The sequence below is a fragment of the Nerophis lumbriciformis genome, linkage group LG34 (genome assembly GCF_033978685.3).
Source record: "Nerophis lumbriciformis linkage group LG34, RoL_Nlum_v2.1, whole genome shotgun sequence".
Taxonomy (NCBI): Eukaryota; Metazoa; Chordata; class Actinopteri; order Syngnathiformes; family Syngnathidae; genus Nerophis; species Nerophis lumbriciformis.
This window is the reverse complement of record NC_084581.2, coordinates 16,223,620-16,249,046: the sequence shown is the minus strand read 5'-3', so window position 1 is coordinate 16,249,046 and position 25,427 is coordinate 16,223,620. Positions and strand designations below refer to the sequence as shown.

The 25,427-nt window shown below is 40.7% G+C and overlaps 1 protein-coding gene across 4 annotated transcripts in view; it reads right to left on the bottom strand.

Moving 5' to 3' along the window:
- The window catches only part of nbas (NBAS subunit of NRZ tethering complex), a 377,838-nt gene that overhangs the window by 159,654 nt on the left and 192,757 nt on the right, over positions 1–25,427 (bottom strand). For all 4 annotated transcript variants that reach the window (XM_061929010.2, XM_061929012.2, XM_061929011.2 and 1 more), the window contains exons 40-41: positions 12,976–13,052; positions 9,416–9,553 (exon numbers count right to left, since the gene is read on the bottom strand). In XM_061929010.2, the coding sequence (XP_061784994.2) occupies positions 9,416–9,553; positions 12,976–13,052 (215 nt within the window). The remainder of the gene's footprint in view (positions 1–9,415; positions 9,554–12,975; positions 13,053–25,427) is intronic.

The window sequence follows — 25,427 nt, the reverse complement described above, 5'->3', positions numbered from 1 at the left end:
ATTGTACATCTATAAACATGCTTATTGGTGTTTCTAGTGGGACAGGTGAAAGTTATGTCGGAGAATATGCAGTCGTTTATAAATTATTTAATGTTTCCCTAACCACCGGTACTGGTCCCCGGACCGGTGGTTGGGGACCACTGGTCTACATGACTCTGTGTTGCCCTGAGAGAGAATAGGGCGAACACTGGCTATATTTTTAAGATTGTAAAAAAATATTTTTGTAATATGTTTAATATGTGGTATAAAACTAATCTCAAAGTCAAAACGACACCATCTTTTCCCTTGGAGTGATGGAGTCAAAGACAATGTTTGTAATTTAAATGTAATTCTCTCTCAGAGCCAATGACTAAAACTTCAGTTTTGTCCTGGTTAAGCTGTAAAAGGTTGTCTGCCATCCAGGCAAATGTATTTTCCTAAACTGTATTTAAAAAGAATGTACATGGGTCTTGTTTCATCAGAAGACATGGACATGTAGGGCTGTGTGTTATCTGCTTAAATATGGAAATTATTGTGTTTCATAATACATAATTACTTCAGTATCTTTTGACCAGGCACTTGTATTGGCCAAACAAAGGCAACTTTTTGTACTAGCTTATGGGTAGAGATGACACTAACAGAACTGTAACATGAATGAGTTTTTTCATAGAATTAGTAAATACATAACATATATCCTCATGGCACCAATGCTAATAGCATGTTGACACCAAGCACATTATTGTCATGGTGGCACATGAACACAGCGAGGCAAAATAGCAAACCGTGCAAAACACATGCAGTGTGCAGGAAAGACACAGCAGGAACACTAACACAACCTATGTAAGTACCATAATAAACCAGCACTGCCAAACTGACAACGCTGACGGATAAACCCTCCTAATTGGTAAGCAGGTTACAAGTGAGAGTCCTAATTGCAAACCAGGACTAGGTGAGGACGCCAGTGCTCAGAAGCAGAGGTCAAAACACCGCAAGGCATGCAAACAAAGGATGTAGAACAAAAAAAGGGAAAACAAGAACCAAAGAAAACAGAAAATAATGACAATGTGGAAAATTAAGAAAACAGGGTGGAACCATACATGAAAATTACACTGAATCAACAAAAAGATATTGTTAAAAAAATTCAGTAAGAGATTTTAACCATATGGGCCATAGTTGAAATGTCATCAAATATACAGAAAGATTATTGAATTTACTTTTGGCCATGAAAATAATTTAAATCAGTGGTCGAGTCCATGATCCCTGGCCACAGCCATGAGCCAAGGCAAGGTCTACCCCTGCGGCAACTATGTTTTTTGTGTGTGTGCGTGCATGTTGTATGTGTATATACATACATATATATATATACATACATATATATATATATATATATATATATATGTATATATATATGTATATATACATATATATATATCTACTGTATATATATATAAATATATATATGTAAATAAATAAATACTAATTAATTAAAAACGGTACTATAGAGGGGATAGACGGGGATTTCCATTTTTTAGCTGCTGCCTCTATTTGCAACTTTCTAGAGTAAAGGCCTACTGAAATGCGATTTTCTTATTTAAACGGGGATAGCAGGTAAATTCTATGTGTCATACTTGATCATTTCGCGATATTGCCATATTTTTGCTGAAAGGATTTAGTAGAGAACATCGACGATAAAGTTCGCAACTTTTGGTCGCTGATAAAAAAGCTTTGCCTGTACCGGAAGTAGCAGACAATATGCGCGTGACGTCACAGGTTGTGGAGCTCCTCACATCTGCACAATGTTTACAATCATGGCCACCAGCAGCGAGAGCGATTCGGACCGATAAAGCGACGATTTACCCATTAATTTGAGCGAGGATGAAAGATTTGTGGATGAGGAAACTGAGAGTGAAGGACTAGAGGGCAGTGGGAGCGATTCAGATAGGGAAGATGCTGTGAGAGGCGGGTGGGACCTGATATTCAGCTAGGAATGACTAAAACAGTAAATAAACACAAGACATATATATACTCTATTAGCCACAACACAACCAGGCTCATATTTAATATGCCACAAATTAATCCCGCATAACAAACACCTCCCCCCTCCCGTCCATATAACCCGCCAATACAACTCAAACACCTGCACAACATACTCAATCCCACAGCCCAAAGTACCGTTCACCTCCCCAAAGTTCATACAGCACATATATTTCCCCAAAGTCCCCAAAGTTACGTACGTGACATGCACATAGCGGCACGCACATACGGGCAAGCGATAAAATGTTTGGAAGCCGCAGCTGCATGCGTACTCACGGTACCGTGTCTGCGTATCCAACTCAAAGTCCTCCTGGTAAGAGTCTCTGTTGCCCCAGTTCTCCACAGGCCAATGGTAAAGCTTGACTGTCATCTTTCGGGAATGTAAACAATGAAACACCGGCTGTGTTTGTGTTGCTGCAGCCGCCCGCAATACACCGCTTCCCACCTACAGCTTTCTTCTTTGCTGTCTCCATTGTTCATTGAACAAATTGCAAAAGATTCACCAACACAGATGTCCAGAATACTGTGGAATTTTGCGATAAAAACAGACGACTTAATAGCTGGCCACCATGCTGTCCCAAAATGTCCTCTACAATCCGTGGCGTCATCATACCGAGACGTTTTCAGCAGGATATTTCGCGCAAAATTTAAAATTGCACTTTAGTAAGCTAACCCGCCGTATTGGCATGTGTTGCAATGTTAAGATTTCATCATTGATATATAAACTATCAAACTGCGTGGTCGGTAGTAGTGGGTTTCAGTAGGCCTTTAAGAACTTTTACATCGTGCCAAATATGCCTCTGTTTGAGAACCATGTCTTGACGTACGAACACTTTATTAATTTACTTAATTTTGCATGCCGCTTGAAGTCATCCAGGGCTGCTATTTTGATGACATCCCTTCCTGTACACACGGGCACAGTCATTTTGAAGAGGCAGGGCCCCCTACGTCACATCCTGTTTACATTCTGTACACATGGGCGCGGCCAATTCAAAGTGCTTCAACGGCGAGCAGAACTTCTGTATGTTAGAGATCACTTTGTGTGATCAGAAACCTTTTCTATATGTCCAAACTCTCTCATTCTCGCTGTATAGTTTCAGGTTTTAGCTACTTAGCCTCTGGGTTGCACCACCTTCAGTTCGAGGATTTCAGTGGAGAGAGCTTTGTTCCGCAGCAAGTATTCAATTGTAATGAGATCGATAAAGATGCCACAGCAGAAATTTGTTACAGCAAAAGAGAAGGCACTGCCGAGACACAAGCCGACGAAGGATAGCATCTTAGTTCTAGTTTGAGTGTTCAACAATGCCACAAATATTTGCAAACACAAGATAAAATAATTGTCCTTTTTATATTTTTTACTGTAGCAACATAGTGGGTTTGGGAGTGCACCAACGACTCTGTGTGTGCGGGTGTGTGTGTGTGTGTGTGTGTGTGTGTGTGTGTGTGTGTGTGTGTGTGTGTGTGTGTGTGTGTGTGTGTGTTTGTTGACAATTAAGCTTGATTTAATGCTGTTGTGTTGTTGGACGAAAATGAGATTGTTGAGCCATTACCTCCAAGTTATGCTGGTTTGATACATACATATATTTTAGGGCTGTGAATCTTTGGGCAGATCACGATTCGATTCGATTCTTGGGGGTAACGATTTGATTCAGAATCGATTTTTTATTTAAAATTCATTCTTTTTTGATAATATTTGGTGCCAGGTCTTTAATTAACTACATTCCTCCATAAAAAAGATGAACAGCTCTAAAAAATTTTGATATTACATAAAAGAAAACTGTTTTGTTTAATAACATTTTACCCAAACATTCATAAAAGTCAAATACAATTAGGGCAACAAGTGAAGTATCCAACACTTCTCTTTTCGAAAATAAATACACTCTTGGCATTCTCTCAATGAGCTTCAAGCACACCTGTGAAGTGAAAACCATATCAGGTGACTACCTCTTGAAGCTCATCGAGAGAATGCCAAGAGTGTGCGAACAAGTAATCAGAGCAAAGGTGGCTGTTTTGAAGAAACTAGAATATAAAACATGTTTTCAGTTATTTCACCTTTTTTTGTTAAGTACATAACTCCACATGTGTTCATTCATAGTTTTGATGCCTTCAGTGACAATCTACAATGCAAATAGTCATGAAAATAAAGAAAACGCATTGAATGAGAAGATGTGTCCAAATTTTTGGCCTGTACTGTACATATAAACACACACACACACGTACAAAAATATATACATATACACACATTATGGTGTCTTCAAAGTGTGCAGTTTTTTACTATAGTAGGGACTTTTGTTGAGGCTAGAACCAATTATTTATGTTTACATTCATTCTTATGGGGAACTATGCTTCACTATAAAAACATTTTGGTTTATGAACCATGTTCAAGAACCAGTTTAGTTCGTAATTTGAGCTTCCACTGTATCACTGCCTTTGTATATTACAATATTACTTTAATATGCACAATAAATCAACACAAAATCAGTACTTTTGAGCAATGTTCACATACTCTATTTGGCTTTTTGGTGGTCGTGGTTGAGGGGAAAGTTGTTAGAAGTTGGATGCTGGAAAATGTCCGATTCGTTGCAAAAGTCAGCCTTAATGCATTGCTGTAGCTTAATGTTTTTTTTTTGTTTTTTTTAGATGTGCACGTCATGCAAACAAAACAAGTTAAAATGTTTCCCTGTTGGCGGGTCTGTTGGTCACATTCCGGGCGGGGGTGGCACTGATGTCATAAAAATATAAAAATGTTTTCTAGTCGATCGATGGTGGGGCGACCCCTGTTTTAAATCATGCAACTTCCTGTGGACCGTGTGACTTTTTAGAGGAGTGTGTTAGGGTAACAGGACTGAGTAAAAACCCAGGGACACGACTTTCATAAAGAACATAATCAAAGTGCAGTTGGGTTAAGAAGTATAATACATATGTAAAAACGATATAATATTTCTGAAGGATTTAAATAATGCTATTTCATCATAAATTCAAATTTTAGGAAGCAGGGACAAACAACAAATGCTAGTGTTCTAGTGTTCAAAGTAGTTTAAATTAACCTTTTGAATTGTATTTCCAAAATGGCGCCGTCGTGTGTGGCTGGCCGTCTACCACTCTCAGTCTGGTTTCAGTTTTTGTTGATTTTGGGGACGGCGTGGCGAAGTTGGGAGAGTGGCCGTGCCAGCAATCTGAGGGTTACTGGTTCAATCCCCACCTTCTACCATCCTAGTCACGTCCGTTGTGTCCTTGAGCAAGACACTTCACCCTTGCTCCTGATGGGCCTGGTTAGCGCCGTGCATGACAGCTCCCGCCATCAGTGTGTGAATGGGTGAATGTGGAAATAGTGTCAAAGCCCTTTGAGTTCCTTAAAAAAGGTAGAAAAGCGCTATACAAGTACAACCCATTTACCATTTGTCCTACTGCACTAAACAGTTCGAGTCTCTGCTGGTGTATGATTGCCAAGAATTGTTGGTTTTTCGACCACCTATCAAAAAGAACGTTTCTTTTGATTTTGGTGGTCCAAATGTCCCGCCCCCGTTGCTGTCAGGAATACCAGCTCACCTCTTCCGGTTTCCAGCCCTGAGCTTTTCGCGGAAGCATCGCTGCAGCACCCGTAGTGGCCGCCGGGTAAAGCAGAGAGTACTGTTGGCGTGCTCTTCCAGCGCTGCCCGGACGGGAAATGGATTAAGCGGTTCCCTTGTTTCTTTCTGGCCCTCCGTGGATCCATCGGGTTACCCTGTACCTGAAATTGGCCCCGATGAGAGACCATGGACGCGCCGCACCCGCACCTGCTCAACCCGGTGCCGCCAACGTGGGGTGAATCCCTCAAATTTAAAGTTGCTGTGCCGGGATTCCTGGTGTGCTGCGACGCCGGTCTCATCTCCTGCCAGAATCTGTCTGGTAAACACCAGATCAGTGGCGAACAAAACGTTTCCACTCAGGGATTTCTTCAAGTCACGCTGTCTGGACTTCCTGTGCATAACGGAGACGTGGCTCGGTGCCAGTGAGTCCAGTGTTTTCTCCGAACTTCTGCCGGCAGACTGTTGCTATTTTAACTCTCCTCGTACCTCAGGCCGTGGAGGAGGAACGGCGACACTTTATAAAAATGACTATAAATGTAAGCAATGCTTTTCTTCGACATTTTTCGCCAGCTTTGAAATGACTTTATTTGAGGTGTGTCGCGCTGACGCGGTGCTGTGCGCTGTCATTTACCGCCCGCCAAAATACAATAAGGACTTCATCAATGACTTTTCTGACTTTTTAGCAGGAATTATGCCCCGCTATGATCGTGTCCTCATTGTTGGAGATTTTAATATCCATGTATGCTGTCCCGACAAGTCACTGGTGAAGGATTTTTTAAGTCTTATTGACTCTTTTAATTTGACACAGTTTGTGTCTGGCCCCACACACGGACGTGGTCACACGCTTGATCTTGTCCTCTCATATGGTCTACCTGTGTCTAACTTGGACATTTGTGACAATGTGCTTTCAGACCATATGCCTGTCATATTTGAGGCCAGTTTTAACCGCTTGACAGCTGGACCATGCGGTCCTGCGCGTCTCTGTCGAGTTTTTAACCCTTCCACTGCTGGTCAGTTTATTATTGCTTTTAACCAGGTTTTTTTACCCTCTGACTCTGTCTTTTCTGACACTGAGAAACTCAGTGCATTGTTTGTCTCCACCTGTGAGACAGCCTTGAACTCAGTGGCTCCTTTAAAAACCAAAAAGGCCAAAACTAAATCAGAACCCTGGTTTAATGAAAGAACACAGACGTGAGTGCCGCAAAGCTGAACGCATGTGGAAGAAGGACAAGCTTCAGGTGTCACTCCAGATTTTAAATGACTGTTGGCATCGATATCAGAGCACAGTAAAAGAGGCAAAAAGAGAACATTTGGCAAACATTATTGCCTCAAATAGTCTTGACCCTCATGTTTTATTCAAAACCATTGACTCTGTTCTTAATGCCGCTCAGCCTACATGTTTGGAACCCTCCTCCGAATTGTGCAATGCCTTTTTAGAGTATTTTATTGATAAGATTGCCACAACAAGGGCTCTCATTTCTGTTCCGACCTCTGACCCTTCTGTCCCGTTTAACTACTCTTGCTGTTTTTAATCAGTTTGAGCAAGTGACTCTGCGGCAGTTACAAGAATTAACTAATCATATGAAGCCCTCAGGTTCCCCCCATGATGCTGTCCCTCCTACATTTTTTAAAGAAGTGTTTTCTTACATAGGGCAGCATGTTCTTAACATTTTAAATAGCAGTCTGTTTTCTGGTGTGGTTCTTACCAGTTTTAAACATGCCGTGGTTCAACCGCTTTTAAAGAAACCTGGTCTGGACAGTTCAGTTTTAGCCTATTTTAGACCCATTTCTAAGCTGCCTTTCCTCTCAAAGATCTTGGAGAAGATTGTTTTTACCCAGTTAAACACTTTTTAGAGGACTGTGATATTTTAGAAGTCTTTCAGTCTGGGTTTAAACCCCTCCATAGTACCGAATCAGCATTATTAAGGGTTTTTAATGACATTCTTCGAGCAACAGATTTAGGTGATCATGTGATTTTAGTTTTACTGGATCTAACAGCAGCATTTGATACGGTGGACCATAATATTTTAATTAGCTGCCTACAGCATCAAGTGGGCATTTGTGGTACTGCTTTGAGTTGGCTAAAGTCATATTTGACTAACAGGACCTTCTCTGTAAATGTTGCTGGTTCTGAATCCTCTGTTGCTCCCTTGACATGTGGGGTCCCACAGGGCTCAGTTTTAGGACCACTGCTCTTTTCTATTTATTTACTTCCCCTGGGCTCAATCTTAAGAAAGCATGATATTTGTTTTCATTGTTATGCCGATGACAAACAAATGTATTTTCCGTTAAAGAGAAATCATGCCTCTTCAATGCAGCCATTACTTGCTTGTCTTGAAGATATCAAGGCCTGGATGGCCCTAAACTTCTTAAATTTCAATGAAAAGAAGACAGAAGTAAAGTGTTCGGACCTAGTGGTACCTGTGAGCTCCCCCATGTTGACTTTGGCCCCTTGGCTTTGCACGTTAAGCCCATGGTCACCAACCTGGGCTTTCGTATTGCCAGTGATTTTAAATTGGACCGTCAGATTGGCAGAGTGGTGAAAGCCAGCTTTTTTAATTTACGTCAGCTGGCCAAAGTTAAAAACATTATTTCTAGGCAACAGTTTGAGACAGTAATCCATGCCTTTATCACATCTCGGCTGGATTACTGTAACTATGTATTTTGGAATTAGTCAGTCCTCCCTCTCACGTCTGCAGCTGGTCCAAAATGCAGCTGCCCGACTTTTAACAACGAGAGCACATTACTCCTGTTTTAGCCTCACTTCAATGGCTGCCTGTGTCTTTCAGAGTCCATTTTCAAATTATCTTACTCGTTTTTAAATCCTTACGTGGTCTTGCCCCACCATACCTCTCTGAGCTGCTCCACCTTTATGCCCCCACCCAGTCCCTCAGGTCAGCTGATCAGCTGATCCTGGAGGTACCCAAATCAAAGTGCACGCTCAGAGGGGACAGGGCCTTCTCTGTGGCGGGTCCCAAACTCTGGAACAATCTCCCTCTCCATGTGAGACAGGCCCTTTCTTTGGCTATTTTTAAGACCCTTCTTAAAACCCATTTTTATTCACTGGCTTTTAACCCAGCATGAGACTTTAAACTGTTTTTAACTTTTAACTTTTTTAACTGTTTTTAACTTTTTAACTGCTTTTTATCTAACAAATTGTTCTTAGGGTAATTTGTATTTGCTTTTTCAATGTGTATTTTACTTCTGTTTTAAATGTTATTTTTTGGCTGTCCTTTGCCTCTATTACTTTGTGGTGTACAGCCCTTTGTTCTTCAACTGTGGTTGTTTTTAAAGGGCTTTATAAATAAAGTTGGTATGGTATGGTATGGTATTTATTACATTTGCAGGAACACTGGTTAAAAAGATTATTCCACAATTATTTTTCTCATGCATTTTTACATTTTATTTCTTGGGGATGAAATTGTCACTGATTCGATGCACTGGCTTATGGCCTTGTTTCCTGGTTAGTCCAGCACAAGGACATGAAAAATATATGTTAATTACTCAGTAACACTGAAAGAGCATTAATATTGCTCAATGGTGGCATTTGAAGTCTGCATAATGGCTCCTCGCTCCACAAGAGACCCATTTCCACCACACGGATACAAAGTGCAATGTAGACGATGCGTTAATTTATATTCCAACAAAACCACACTGCTTTCTGCTATCCGCTATTCTTCTTGAGCAAAATGCAGTCCTTAGAGAGGGGAAAATAAATAACACGCTGTCTCGTTTTTAATCAAGGCCTATTCACGCAAACTCACTCACTGCCTCACATCATCAACAGCCCACACGCAAACAACATGAGAGGAGAAAGTGATGCATTCACTGACCTGGTAGAGACTGTGGTGCTTGTCCTTCAAGCAGGGCATAAGGCGGCTGTAGATCTGCAGGGAGTAGTAGTATGCCGCCAGCTGGAGGGAAAGGGCCGAGTGGCACTGCTTGTCAAAGCACATGTTGGCGTCCAGGACCTTGAATTGAGAATAAGAGGAAGCTGTGGTTCAATTCTCTTAGTAAGAGTTTTTCCTTGCCTCCATCGCCAAAGTGCTGACTGATTAGGGCGCCTTTGGCTTCTTTTCATGGGTGGAAAGCACCCTGAGAGTTATTGTGAATCACCGCTGTATAATTAAAATGATGACTTGCCATCAAAACATGTTCATTTGAATCGCTGCCAAAAGCACAGTCGAGAGCAAATCCAGTTGAAAAGTGGTTTTGAAGCTCGAGTATCTGAAATACTCTAGCTGAAATGTATGTAGGGATAGGTACATTTCCATTTGAATTGATGAGTTAATAAATGTTAATTGTTTAAAAACATATACACAATATTTTATTTAACAGTGAGTTGTGCTTTATGTTCTTTGCCATTAGGTTAAATGGGCTCTTTTTTGTTTATGGTTTTTAGTAGAGCTGTGGGCACACAGGCTGTGGCGATATCAGAATTGAATCGCTAACTGCATAACATCATAACACACACACTCCATGGACTGCCACACACAGATATGCAGACATACCTCTACCCCACCACACCTTTGCCACTGAACCCCTTGAGGTGCAACGGATGGAGCAGCGCCAGAAGGGCCACAGCTTCGACACCAGATGCCCCCCCCCTTTAAAAGTCATTTGGTTTCTGTGTCGTAACATGTGTATGTTTGCTCATCGTGGCTATCAAGTTTTTTCCTTGCCCCAGACTGACAGACCGTCGGTACCTATAAAAGTACCAAATTCGGTACCCATAAACATGTTTTACATTATATATTCCTTTTAAATGCACGATCGGGATCAAATATGGATTAAAGTTGCTCTGACATTACAACTACTTACCCTGAGTACATAAACTAGATTTTGTTCAAATCAGATTCAACAATGATTTCACATTGAATGTTACATTGCTGCCGTGATATAATCTGGACCAGATCAGATCAGGATTAAATATTTAACCATAAAGCTTCTGACCAAAACACAAATTGCATTTTTGAAAGCGAAGCAAATCAACTTTGATATGACAAACAACTAAATCAATGAATATGCCTTTCAAATTAAACATTGATCAGATATGGATTAAATCTGTCTTGAACTTTCAGATTTACACTATAGAAATAGCACATTGTGTCTGTACTGGATACGATTTGACTATGATCTACGCATCTAAACACCTTAATTATGATTTAACAGATTACAAACCCTGTTTCCATATGAGTTGGGAAATTGTGTTAGATGTAAATATAAACGGAATACAATGATTTGCAAATCATTTTTAAACCATATTCAGTTGAATATGCTACAAAGACAACATATTTGATGTTCAAACTGATAAACATTTTTTTTGTGTGCAAATAATCATTAACTTTAGAATTTGATGCCAGCAACAAGTGACAAAGAAGTTGGGAAAGGTGGCAATAAATACTGATAAAGTTGAGGAATGCTCATCAAACACTTATTTGGAACATCCCACAGATGAAGAGGCAAATTGCGAACAGGTGGGTGCCATAATTGGGTATAAAAGTAGATTTCATGAAATGCTCAGTCATTCACAAACAAAGATGGGGCGAGGGTCACCACTTTGTCAACAAATGTGTGAGCAAATTGTTGAACAGTTTAAGAAAAACCTTTCTCAACCAGCTATTGCAAGGAATTTAGGGATTTCAACACCTACGGTCCATAATATCATCAAAGGGTTCAGAGAATCTGGAGAAATCACTGCACTTAAGCAGCTAAGCCTGTGACCTTCAATCCCTCAGGCTGTACTGCATCAACAAAAGACATCAGTGTGTAAAGGATATCACCACATGGGCTCAGGAACACTTCAGAAACCCACTGTCGGTAACTACAGTTGGTCGCTACATCTGTAAGTGCAAGTTAAAACTCTCCTATGCAAGGCGAAAACCGTTTATCAACAACACCCAGAAACGCCGTCGGCTTTGCTGGGCCTGAGCTCATCTAAGATGGACTGATACAAAGTGGAAAAGTGTTCTGTGGTCTGACGAGTCCACATTTCAAATTGTTTTTGGAAACTGTGGACGTCGTGTCCTCCGGACCAAAACGGAAGAGAACCATTCGGATTGTTATAGGCGCAAAGTTGAAAAGCCAGCATCTGTGATGGTATGGGGGTGTATTAGTGCCCAAGACATGGGTAACACATCTGTGAAGGCGCCATTAATACTGAAAGGTACATACAGGTTTCGGAGCAACATATGTTGCCATCCAAGCAACATTACCATGGACGCCCCTGCTTATTTCAGCAAGACAATGCCAAGCCACGTGTTACATCAACGTGGCTTCATAGTAAAAGAGTGCGGGTACTAGACTGGCCTGCCTGTCTCCCATTGAAAATGTGTGGCGCATTATGAAGCCTAAAATACCACATTGGAGACCCCCGGACTGTTGAACAACTTAAGCTGTACATCAAGCAAGAATTCCACCTGAGAAGCTTAAAAAATGTGTCTCCTCAGTTCCCAAACGTGTTGTTAAAAGGAAAGGCCATGTAACACAGTGGTGAACATGCCCTTTCCCAACTACTTTGGCACGTGTTGCAGCCATGAAATTCTAAGTTAATTATTATTTGCAAAAAAAAAAAATTAAGTTTATGAGTTTGAACATCAAATATCTTGTCTTTGTAGTGCATTCAACTGAATATGGGTTGAAAAGAATTTGCAAATCATTGTATTCCGTTTATATTTACATCGAACACAATTTCCCAACTCATATGGAAACGGGGTTTGTATATTAATTTGTTGCCAAACATCCTGGATCTAATCCAGAATAAAGTTACTGCTTCTTAGATGTAACTGCCTGGTGTCCAATTACTTTTTGTCCAGGCTTGTACGCCACTTGTCCTGTCAGTTTTAGGAATAAAAGCACTTGTGACATCCTTTGGTTTCCACGTTAGGTGCTGATCACTCCATCATCGAGCTCGAGCGACGACGAAGCCTTGAAGTGTCCCCACGCTATCAGCGACAAAACTCGAGTCGCGATAAGGGCGCGCGACAAATGAGCGATGATGGGTTATCGTGTTTATCAAGTTGACTGTTAAATGAATAGTGCTGCAGTACAGAAAGACACAATATCCTTTATTTTAAGACATTGAATATTACAATGTCCAGAACTGAATTTGTGGTTGTGTCACTGCAGAGACTCGCCTCTCAAGAACACATCAAACCTAAAGGACATTGCATTGAATTTTTTTTACTTATGTAGGACTGGTAGACCTGGCATGTCATGAATTTGTGTTCGGTTTTACCTTCTTTTTACACTTCCTTTAGAGTAGTTTACTTCTTTTTACACTTCCTCTACAGTGGTTACAGTGGTTAACTTCCTATAATAGTAGACAGAATTTGAAGCCTGATGGAAATTCCGCTCCACTTTCACTTGGTGTTTGACGTGTGTATCCACCTACCTGAGGCAGGGCCAGTAAATAGGACAGCGCCAGCGTCATGTCCCGGGGAAAGGCGTCGTTAGCCAGCTGCAGCAAAACTGGACATGATAAAAAAATGTAAAAAATTAGAAAATGTATATATGTTAAATATTTTTTATTAAAAATACATATTTTTAAATATACATACATATAATATTGATTTATTTATTTTTTACAGTTGATTAACAACCAGTGATCCTAACCAGGACCACCGCAGTAGAAAATGAATGAATAACACAAACTGGATGTGATCCCGATTAAACTTTTAGGTTTTAGGTTACAGCTTCAGGCCCTAAATAAAATAGCAAATTATGGATAGGTTTTTAATTAGATGTATGCATCTAAACATGTAAATAATTTACAAACCTTTGGGGGGATTTTACATAGAACACTACATTGGTAGATTACGGCTATTCTACAATATGCATTAACACCAATTAAATCCTGCTTATATATATATATAGAAGACTTTGTTCAAGTCAGATAAGATTTGACAAATATTTCAATGCCAAAACAAGGTAAAATCCACATTTTCAAACTGGATCAAATAAGGATTATATCTGATTTTTAACTTGGGACAAACACACAAACTGTGTTTTTCAAAGCAGATAAGATTTGATATGGCTAACATATAAATGCCTGAATTTTGATTAATTTTGGATTGACTTTCCGGTTTAAGATCATGGAAATAGCTAATTTTGGCTAAACTACATAAAATTTGACTGATATGATTTTACATGAAATGCTACATTGCTAAAATTACTACCATAATACAATATATTAATAATTGAAACAAATCCAGTCTTCCATTCAAAGGGCAGACTTTGCAGGTACTCTCAATTTGGATCAGATCAGGATTAAGGTTGGTTAAACCATATAACTTTTGATCTGATTTGATATAACAAAGATCTATGTCGGAATTAAGTCTGGCTTGACATTTTAGCCTAAAACTCTTGAATTAGCAAAGTAGGGCTAGACTGGATAGGGTTTAACTGATAGGTACGCATCTAAACACGTTAATTGAGATTTCATACGTAAAATTTATATGCGACTTTAGGAGGTTTTACATTACTATATTGCTAAAATTACTGCCACAATACAATATGGATTGAAACCAATCCAATTCAACATCTGTTTATATAACATACTGTTATATTTTCATTCTTATTGTTGCTTTTTATTTTTATTCTTATTGTAATATTTGCTATTTTATTTCCATTTATACCCCCATTATTTACTTTTTACTTTTTGAATTTGAATTCTGTACACTGCTGCTGGAATTTTAATTTTCTTGAGGGAACTCTCCTTAAGGAATCAAAATACTATCTATCTATGTATCTATCTATCTATCTATAGAATACATTTTGCATATAATTTTAATCGGGATTGGATCAGGATTAAAGCTGGTTTAACCTATAATTTTGGACCAAAACCTAAACTGTGTTTTTCCAAGCAAAACAGAGAACATTTGATACAACAAACATCTAAAACCACACATTTATATTCAATCTGGAATAAATCTAGTTTTGTATTCTAACTTCAGATTATATAATTAGCAAAACATGTCTAAACTGGATATGTTTTGACTGAGAGGTACGCATCTAAACATGTTAATTGTGATTTTATATGCAGATTTGTATGCGAGTGCAATTTCCATATTCTCATTCTGGATAAGATCAAGATGAAGGCCGATTAAACCATAGAGCTTCTGAAGAAGAAAAAAAAGCATTTTTCAAAGCTACGCAGATAATACGACACACATCTAAACTTCAATGAATGTGGATTTTATATTAAACATGGTTTTCATCTGGATTAAATATGTCTTGAAGTTCAAGCTTCAAAACAGAGAAAAATAAAAATATGTCTAAACTGGTTACGGTTTGACTGGGATGTATGCATGTAAACACATTAATTGGGATGTTATCTGTGAATGTGCTACCAAACAATCTGGATTGAATCCTGATTTGAGTTACAGCTTCCAAAATGATTGGCATACTTGTAAGACTTTTTACAGGCAACCTTTGTTTGCTGCATACAGATGACAGCAGCAGTCAGAGGGCAACACTAGACGAAGTCAAAAGCAAAGTCAAGAAGCATCATTATAAAAAAAAAAAACTGTCCTCCTTCACTTGTGGGATTGCATCCATCTTCTTTCCAGACTATTCATGTATTCAAAGACTAAAACCCACACTGTGTAAAAGTGCACTCCAGATATCTTAAGTGCATTTTAAAGTACCCCGGTATGAAAGATTAGTCCATCCATTCAAAGCCCAGAATTAAATTGTTCTGAGCACGGTGGAAGAGGGGTTAGTGTGTCTGCCTCACAATACGAAGGTCCTGAGTAGTCGTGAGTTCAATCCCGGCCTCGGGATCTTTCTGTGTGGAGTTTGCATGTTCTACCTGTGACTGCCTGGGTTCCCTCCGGGTACTCCGGCTTCCTCCCACCTCCAAAGACATGCACCTGGGTATCGGTTGATTGGCAACACTAAATTGGCCCGAGTGTGTGATTGTGATTGTGAATGTTGTCTGTCTATCTGTGTTGGCCCTGCGATGAGGTGGCGACTTGTCCAGGGTGTACCCCGCCTTCGGCCCGATTGTAGCTGAGATAGGCTCCAGCGCCCCCCGTGACCCCGAAGGGAATAAGCGGTAGAAAATGGATGGATGGATGATTGGAGAATGTATAAATTGTCTAAGAGTGTCTTCTCAAACAAAGTCAAACCATATTGACGACCGCCATTAAAGCGGAACGTCAACACTAACGGGCTCAAAAGTCCAGGAGTGGTGCCAGAACTTCAAATTTACAGTCAAACCCAGTGGAAAGTCATACTATCTGAAGTTTAACACCAATAATCAGCAAAATTCCGCCTACAACCTGCAAATCATATTTCTTGCCATCTGCTTATGCACTGTGTGTCTATGTTGTGAAAAATGCATCATGTATGTAACTAAGTTTGGTTGCCTGGTAGAAACCAGTTCTTAGTTCTTAGAAATCCCTATTCTAAAAAAGTACTGCTTTTTATTTTTATTTTTTGTGTCTGTGTGTGTGATGCTATCCCAATTGATGGTGCTAAAATGTGATGACCATGATGATGATGTAATTAGGAAATGTAAGATGTAGGCTCCGTAGACAAGATGAACACATGTTCTGGCAATATAGCTAGAGTCAACAATACGTTAATTAATTGTAATGTAAGAGAGCTGTACATTAGCGTTTCTGTCCTGGTGGCTTAGTACAACATGGCTGGAGTCCATGAATTTGTGGGAGTGTGCGGGAGAAGCGACTAACCTCCTAGGCACCCGCCAAACCTAAATGTGTGTACATAACTTATTTTTACACGTGTGACAGTTAAAGGGCCCCTCTAATCCTGACAACATTGGCACTTATTTCATAGTCCTGGACCTAAAATTGATGCCACATGTAAAATTGCCCCAAAATAGACACAGTAGTGATTTTAGGCTTGTTTTATAACAAGTTTCAGCACATTTTGGAATGCACACTTCCATCCATCCATCCATCTTCTTCCGCTTATCCGAGGTCGGGTCGCGGGGGCAGCAGCTTAAGCAGGGAAGCCCAGACTTCCCTCTCCCCAGCCACTTCGTCCAGCTCCTCCCGGGGGATCCCGAGGCGTTCCCAGGACAGCCAGGAGAGATAGTCTTCCCAGCGTGTCCTGGGTCTTCCAAGTGGCCTCCTACCGGTCGGACGTGCCCGAAACACCTCCCGAGGGAGGCGTTCGGGTGGCATCCTGACCAGATGCCCGAACCACCTCATCTGGCTCCTCTCGATGTGGAGGAGCAGCGGCTTTACTTTGAGCTCCCCCCGAATGACAGAGCTTCTCACCCTATCTCTAAGGGAGAGCCCCGCCACTCGGCGGAGGAAACTCATTTCGGCCGCTTGTACCCGTGATCTTGTCCTTTCGGTCATGACCCAAAGCTCATGACCATAGCTCTAAAATGTGGGCCGGCATGCATCAGCCTGCTGATGTCACCTATAGAAGACTGGAGGCAATTTCATACTGTGTATACTGTGTTTTGGTAGCATCATCATTTGCTGAATTTCCCCCAGGGATCAATAAAGTACTTTCTATTTTATTCTATCTATCATCATCCCGAATTACGATATTTAAGCGTAGAAATTGAAAAATGCATTTTTGCAGTGGTTGCAGCAATACAACTAAAGAAGGGTTTCAGCCAAATAATGGAAATATAAGGAAATTATAGATCTCTACTTTCAAATTGATGCAAAATAGGACGGACCAAGTGAGAGGAGTGTAATTTGTAGAGATAATTTTAACCTGACTTTGAAGAAGGGTTTTGGTCGGAGTTTGGATTTAAAACGTGTAAAGGAATCAAGCCAGATGTGATCCCAATAATCAGGAGCGCCCACGGGGGAGAAAGACTGCGGAAAAACGGAGAAAGAAGAACGATCATTTTAGATTTCTATTTTGCTCATAATGTTAACCAAATCAGTTTTGAAGTAACCATGGACCAAGGTGACAAAAACATGCAATCAAGTGATCAAAATAATAGTTTTACATGCCTTTATCCACACTGTTTATGCTGGGAAATGGGCTCTAGTTCTGAACACGACGCCACATTAACAGGGGGCGGCATATTGAGTCTACCGATGCAAAGGGAACTTTCCACATAGAGCTGGACTGAACAAATTAATAAAATTTTAATCTCGATATCAGTTTTGATTTTCTTACAAATACAAAAATATTATAATCAAAAAACGATTAATAGGCCATGCATTATGCAAGCAAATTATTGAGCTTTTAACAGTGAAATGAATGAGTAAGCATTTGAATGAAAAAAGACCACGTCAACTCGAAGTTTGGAATCTGATCATGGTTGCTAATTTTTATTTGATACAACACTAGTATGTCTAATCAATAATCACAACAGGACTGCAGTCGCAACTTCTTTTTTTTTTAAAACAGTCTCACGTCATCAGCTTTAATCTCGGAACAGCAGCACACTTCCCCCTTTCACAATAACAGCGCTGTGCCCAACATCCGGTCTAACTGTGCTAACAAAATAAAAGTTTCAAAAATATACAATCATAACGTACTTAAAGCACTTATTGATACATTTACAAAATTATTATGCATTAATAAATGATAAATGGGTTATACTTGTATAGCGCTTTTCTACCTTCAAGGTACTCAAAGCGCTTTGACAGTATTTCCACATTCACCCATTCACATACACATTCACACACTGGCAAACCAGCAGCCATCAGGAGCAAAGGGTGAAGTGTCTTGCTCAAGGACACAACGGAAGTGACTGGGATGGTAGAAGGTGGGGATTGAACCCCAGTAACCAACAACCCTCCGATTGCTGGCACGGCCACTCTACCAACTTCGCCACGCCGTCCCGATTGACTTAAAAGACTGTTCAAAATTGTCCGAAGATGAGTTGCACCAATAAATGTGAGGAGTTTTGTATTTAATTAACAAACATTTGTGGGTTTAGATCAGGGGAGGTCGTTGTGAGTTTGTAAAGCTCTTTGAGATACTTGTGATTGAGGGCTATATACTGTACGTACATGTTGATTGATTGATTGAATAAAATTGTATTTATGACACAATTTTAAAAAGTAAAAAAGTAAATAAATAAAAATCTAAAAGGAAAAACTTTGTATAGTTATTTATATTGTTTTTGTCATTTTAATTCATTGATGTTACTATCCTTCCAAAGGGATCACCACCCATAGGAGAGGCCATAGAGATCAAGTGCTTTGCAAGCTGGGCGGCAGACGAAGGCAGGGCCCTTGGTCCGATCCTCGGCATGGTTCTCGCCCTTAAATGGTGGAGTGCCATCTCTGGGTTGGGGATGGGATCCTGCCTCAGGTGAAGGAGTTCAAGTACCTCGGAGTCTTGTTCACGAGTGAGGGAAGAGTGGATCGTGAGATCGACAGGCGGTTTAATTTACCGGTCGATTTACGTTCATATCCTCACCTATGGTCATGAGCTTTGGGTTATGACCGAAAAGACAAAAAGATCACGGGTACAAGCGGCCGAAATGAGTTTCCTGCGTTGGGTGGCGGGGCTCTCTCTTAGAGATAGGGTGAGAAACTCGGTCATTCGCGAGAAGCTCAGAGTAAAGCCGCTGTTCCTCCACATCGAGAGGAGCCAGATGAGGTGGTTCGGGCATCTGGTTAGAATGCCCCCCAGATGCTCAGGACGCGTTCAACCGGTAGAAGACCACGGGGAAGACCCAGGACACGGAGAGCCTATGTCCTCCAGCTGGCCTGGAAACACCTCAGCATCCCCCGGGAAGAGTTGGACGAAGTAGCAAGTACAAGGAAAGTCTAGGCTTTTCTACTTAGGCTGCTGCTGCCCCCGCAACTTGACTTTGGATAAGCTGAAGACGATGGATGGACGGATGGATGGATGGAGAAGTTCCGGCTGGATATAGTAGGTCTCTCTTTGACGCACAGCAAGGACTCTGGAACCAGTCTTCTCAAGAGAGGCTTGACTCTCTTCCAGTCTGGCTTTGCCAGCAGTAAGAGGCGACGAGCGGGGGTGGCTATACTTGTAGGCTTGTGGCTCAGAGCCTGTACGTTGAAGTTTAACCCCGCGGACGAGAGGGTAGCTTCCCTTTGCCTTCGGGTGGGGGGGACGGGTCCTGACTGTTGTTTGTGCTTACGCACCAAACGGTAGTTCTGAGTACCCACTCTTTTTGGAGTCTCTAGAGGAAGCCATTGGAGTGCTCCCTCTAGTGGTCTGACTTAAGTTGGACCTGTTATCCAGTAAGGGTGGGACACCACAAGGGCTATCTTTTGTCACTGATTCTGTTTACAACTTTTATGAACAAAATTTCTAGGCACAGTCAGGGCGTTGAGGGGATCCAGTTTGTTGGCTGCAGGATTAGGTCTCTGCTTTTAAAAGATGATATGGCCCTGCTGGCTTCATCTGGCCAGAATCTTCAGCTCTCACTGTATTGGTTTGCAGCTGAGTGTGAAGTGATTGGGGAAAAAAATCAGCACTTTCAAGTCCGAGTGCCACCCAAAAAAGGGTGGAGTGCCATCTCCGCGTTGGAAACGAGATCCTGCCGCAGGTGAAGGAGTTAAAGTACCTTTGGTTCTTGTTCAATAGTGAGGGAAGAGTGCATCGTGAGATCTACAGGCGGATTTGGTGATGTGGACCCTGCATCGGTCCATCGTGTTGAAAAAAAAACTGAGCCAAAAGGCAGAGCCTTAATTTACCGGTCGATCTACCTTTCCCATCCTCACCTATGGTCATGAGCTTTGGGTTATGACCGAAAGGACAATAAGATCAAGGGGTACAAGCGGCCGAAATGAGTTTCCATCATTGAGAGGCGGGGCTCTCTCTTATTAGAGATAGGGTGAGACGCTCTGTCATTCGCGAGAAGCTCAGAGTAAAGCCGCTACTGCTTCACATTGAGAGAAACCAGATGAGGTGGTTCAGGCATTTGGTCAGAATGCCCCCCAGGCGTCTTGTCCAACCGGTAGGAGGCCATGGCGAAGACCCAGGACATATTGGAGCTGGCCTGGGAACGCTTCAGGATTCCCCAGAAATAGTTGGACCAAGTAGCTGGAAAAAGGAAAGTCTGGGCTTCTCTGCTTAGGCTGCTTTACCCGCGACCTGACTTTAGATAAGCAGAAGAAGATGGATGGATGGATAAATGTTGTACCTATTATTATTATTTCAATTATTTTTGTTTTGGATAATATACTGTAGCTGGTTGTTCATTTAAATCATATTTAATGTGGATTTTTGGTGGTAAAATAAATACTCAGGTTTTCAAATGAATGAAAATTGTGTTATTAATTGTGATTCCAATATCAATCAAAATAACAATGATTATTATTTTTGCCATAAACGTACAGCCTTAGTTCCAGGTACAGTTAGTTAACTACCGATTACTCAAAAACGAATTAACAGAAATGACTACCAGATTCGTTTTCAGGAGAAAATAAAACGTACAGTAAAGAAAACTTGTTAGTTAAACTTTGGTCATCTGGGCTCTCCAGGTCCTTTAAGCATCCGTGTCAAGAGAAGATGAAAAAATGTGTTCTTTAATTTTGATCTTGTTTAGTCTTAACTGTCATGTAACAGTAAAAATAAGTTAAACGCTAGTTCATAGCTAATAAAGGTTGTATGACGATGACAGGTTGACCCTGGAACTGATTAATTCTACATCCAGTATTTCTTTTTATTGGAAAGCCAAAGTGTAAAAAAAAAGTTTCTTTATCATAAGCTCACAGTCACTGCAACAAGGTTGGGTTTTATAAATGTAGTAAGCAACAACAACTACATTGAGGAGCAACAACATTGAGAGAGGAGAGCGTGTCCTCGAGCGCTTACATCACCGTGTGCAATTAGTTTGAACATTCTGCTGCTGTGAGTACTTTCTCCTCGGTGCATTGCATTGTTACGGCTGATATCATGTCGTTTGCAGCATGCTCAACTTACAAAAAGTGTCGTCACAAGCCTATATTTCGGAAAGTGCATATGTTTGGCTGTATAATTTGGCAATAAATAATAGCTGCCATTTGTGAAACACTCTTATGTAGGGTTTTAGCATTAGCAGAACTCACTCTGGCTAGGGTGACCATTTCCATGACACCAAAAAGGAGGACATTATGCGGCATATCAATAAATTACTATGGTGTACATAGGACTCTGGTATACTCTTATTTATAGTACAATTTTGAGTGGTTTAAAGATGATGTTTGTGTGGCTGAATAGGAAAAAATATTAAAGTCAAGTGTTTGTTAACAGTATTTGTATTTATTCAATACATTGTGGTGTTCAAAAAGTGACCACTGAGATGAATCTTTTCAAGTGCAGAGTGCCACAAAGCATAACATGTGTGGACTTAAATGTAAACAACAATTAACAGGTAACATATATAATTTTAAAAAAATGCCACAAAAAATTTTCCACATCACTATCAAGGCTGCTTGCTGCATATCAGGTTGCGTTATGCAGAATATGGGCCAAACAGTTTGCAGGGAGCACATCTTTTTGGCTCAGTTTCAGCTTCTGATACACACTGTTATGTTTGCCATAATTGACACTGGCATTGTCTGCTGCATATGCAGACATGTTTTTCACCTCTAAGCCAGAAATCTCAAGTTTTGCCAGCAGCTGGTTTGTTATGGCTTCTGACGTTTCGTTGCTGTCACTATAAAAATCCAACAGGACATGTTGGATGCCTTCATCAAAGTGAAAATACCTTACCACAATGGGAAAACACTTGTTTGTTCCTTTATTTGAGGCGTCGGTTGCCACGGAAAAGGGTAGGTTGTTTTCTTTTATGTAGTCGGTATGTTCCTGTACCGAATAGTGAGCGATGACGTTCTCGCACAATGCCTTGGCTTTTGTTCGGCCACAGGCCATCCCTTTAGCTGTGGGCGAGTCACTGAAAATCTCCCGGTCCACTTTCATGCCGCAGTCTAAACTTCTGTAGGACTGGTGATGCTTTACAGCATGGTACACCTTGAACAGCTCCGCAGCGGTTATCTTGTCATCCAGGGGCGACGAAACTTCACGAAAAAATGTCCTCATTGATGAGGTACCTGCCGCACGTTTATTACTTTTATGTTTATCCGTACCCGCATGCCGTTCAATTACAGCTTTCCCCTGACTACTTACGTCGACATCACATCGACAAAGTGTGCAGAAGCCATGGAATGAGTCTCAACTGCTTTTCGTTATAAATTTGTGCTCTTTTATCCATTCAGAATTAAACGAGGTCTTGCGTTTTGGCATGATGCAAACTTTCTGTCAATGTCATGCCGCAGCAGCACATGGACCCTTGTTTACTTTTTTAACCAATGATAAGCAGATTTGTATCCGACACCGCTCTTAGCCAATCATTTGATATGTTACTGCGTTGGGGGCATTTTTTTACGGTCTTTGATTGGCTATTGCGCTGCAGCCCAGCAAAGATGAAAAAACTCCGCTCTTCAAGCCTAGTGCCTCAAAAAGGAGGACAAATACGTGTCCGGCTTGATGCTGCGCCGGACGCCGGACAGGGCATTAAAAATCCGGACTGTCCGGCCTAAATCCGGACACCTGGTCACCCTAACTCTGGCCTTGACTCAAACTGCATATAAGACAATATTGGGGGAATATTCCATATTGGAGTGGAAAGTCAAGTCAAAGCTGTGGATGGTAATCACACAAAGGTGGCACAAAGGCAAAGAAAAAAAATTAAAACATGTGAGGGGGAAAGATGTTTTAGGACAAGCAATCTACTTTTTACAAGGATAACCAGATATTGTTGAATTCTTACTGCTTATTAATTAGAGGACACTGTCACAAATGGACCTTAATGAGGATTCCATTCACCATGAAAATAAACAACCCTGAAGAACAATCCCAGTTAGCCCCCTCTCACCCTAGCACATGCACACACACACCCATCCCCTCAGTAAACCAGTGTCGACGAATTAAAAACGAGACTAAAAGTTGTCAGAAACGAAATCCAATCATATTTAATTACCTCATATAGATTGGTGGGAGAAGTTCACAATATATTCAATCACAGTTCTTTAGCGTATAATATGACAGAGGGTGTGAGTTAGCGACGAAGTTGGGCCAATCAGATGGTTTTCCTTCTGCGATGAAGAAGTTCAAGGGCAAAAAAATATATAAAATATATACTGTTCATCAAAACGGCCACAATACTGGGAGGAGAAAATGCAAATATAATTATTTATCACACGCAATGTGATTTATTAACACTCTTTGCCGTTTTTCCAGCACTATTTTGCATTTTATTTAGTAACTGTGCAATCTTACAGTTCCACACACGGCTGAAGGACCAGTACTCGTGCTGCACAGACACATGATGGACAGACGACAATCCTCCGTCATACGTGTCAGAAATAAAAAAAATTTAGACACAAGTTCTATTCAGCAACATTACTTTATAATTGTATAGCTGCTAGAGGACTTAAAGGGCTGATTAAAACAAAATAAAATTGATGTGTTTTAGTGTACTTTAGTATTTTTAAATAAACTTTGTTTTATACACATAGAACATACAACATTAAAATATTTCTTATATTAAAAAAAACTTCTTGAAGTATGTGTAACCCATATTTAAATTACCCATTGAAAATGCGCATACAGTGCAAAGACTTTTATTGTGGAGGGTTACTTCCTGCCGCTCGCTTCCTTTTAAGGAAGTGCTGCTCACTTCACCACCCCCTCCCGTCTGCTGTGGCTGCGGTGCTGTGAGACACGCTTGAGAAGAAACTTGCAAAATCTTCTCATTCTCACACTTTCCAAACTTCTTAATTAGGTGAGTCTTTTGCCATGCCACAATCAACGGAATTCCACACTCACAATCATGTGTCATGTCGCCAATATTATTTTAGCATTTGTTTTAGCATAGGCGCTAACCGCTGCCATTCTTCCATAGAGCCGGCATGTTCGATTATCGGGGCGTGCATGGTATGTAGTTTTGCCTCGATTACTCAGGTCAGGTTTTTTTTACGGGAAGGAATACCCGTTGACCCAAACAACCTGAGCTTCCTATCCAACTTCAAACTCAACTCAACAAATGGCGAGCTAAACACCTACGCGGTAGGTAGGACAAGCATTTTTTTCTCCTCCGCCGCAAACCTTTTTGGATTACTTTTGTTTTTGAACTGAACTTTTGGACTGACGCGAAAGCGTTTGCGTACCTTTTGAACTGAACTGTGAACTGGTTCCGAGAAGGCAGAAGGACTGCATCTTGTATTTTTGTTTTGGGCATTTTTTAAATTGTTTTTCTATTGTGTCATCTGTGTCATTTATATTCGTGTTAATACATTTAATGCAGTCGAAACCAAGATAACTAGTTGTCGTCATCTTTCATACCTCAGGCTCCTAGACGAACCATCTTCTGTTACACGGTTTATACTTTTAACCCGCCTAGCCCATGCAAGCGTTACAATTGGCGAGCTAGCCAGGAGCCTGACAGTGTGAACGATTTTTGATACGACCTTGTGTATATAAATTTTTTTTTTTTTGTTGAGTTGAAAGATGGATTACTTTGTAGAAAGTGGTATGGACATTGCTCATATGGTCATTGTTAGTGGTGCAACAAACACTGAAACAGAGAAAGAAATTATTGATAATTTAAGCAGGTATGGTGACGTTAAGAAAGCAATTATTGTTTACGATAGTCAAAACCCTTATTACAAAAACCTGGCCATTGAGTTTGTAGACGTCGCGGCGTTAGAAAAGCTAAAACCGTTTTTGCCATATACGACGCACACAGCAACCGGTCAAGTTGTTGTTAAATTACTTTTGGTTGAGGGTGCCGCAGCCACAGCGGAGCATCCCCAGTCCCAACACCAATCTCTGGACTATCTCCAAGTTCTGAGACGCCTTTCACGGGAGAGTGGTCGTCCATTCGAGCATGCTTTAAAAGGAGCTATGGACCAAATTAGCTCTCATCTTGGAGCT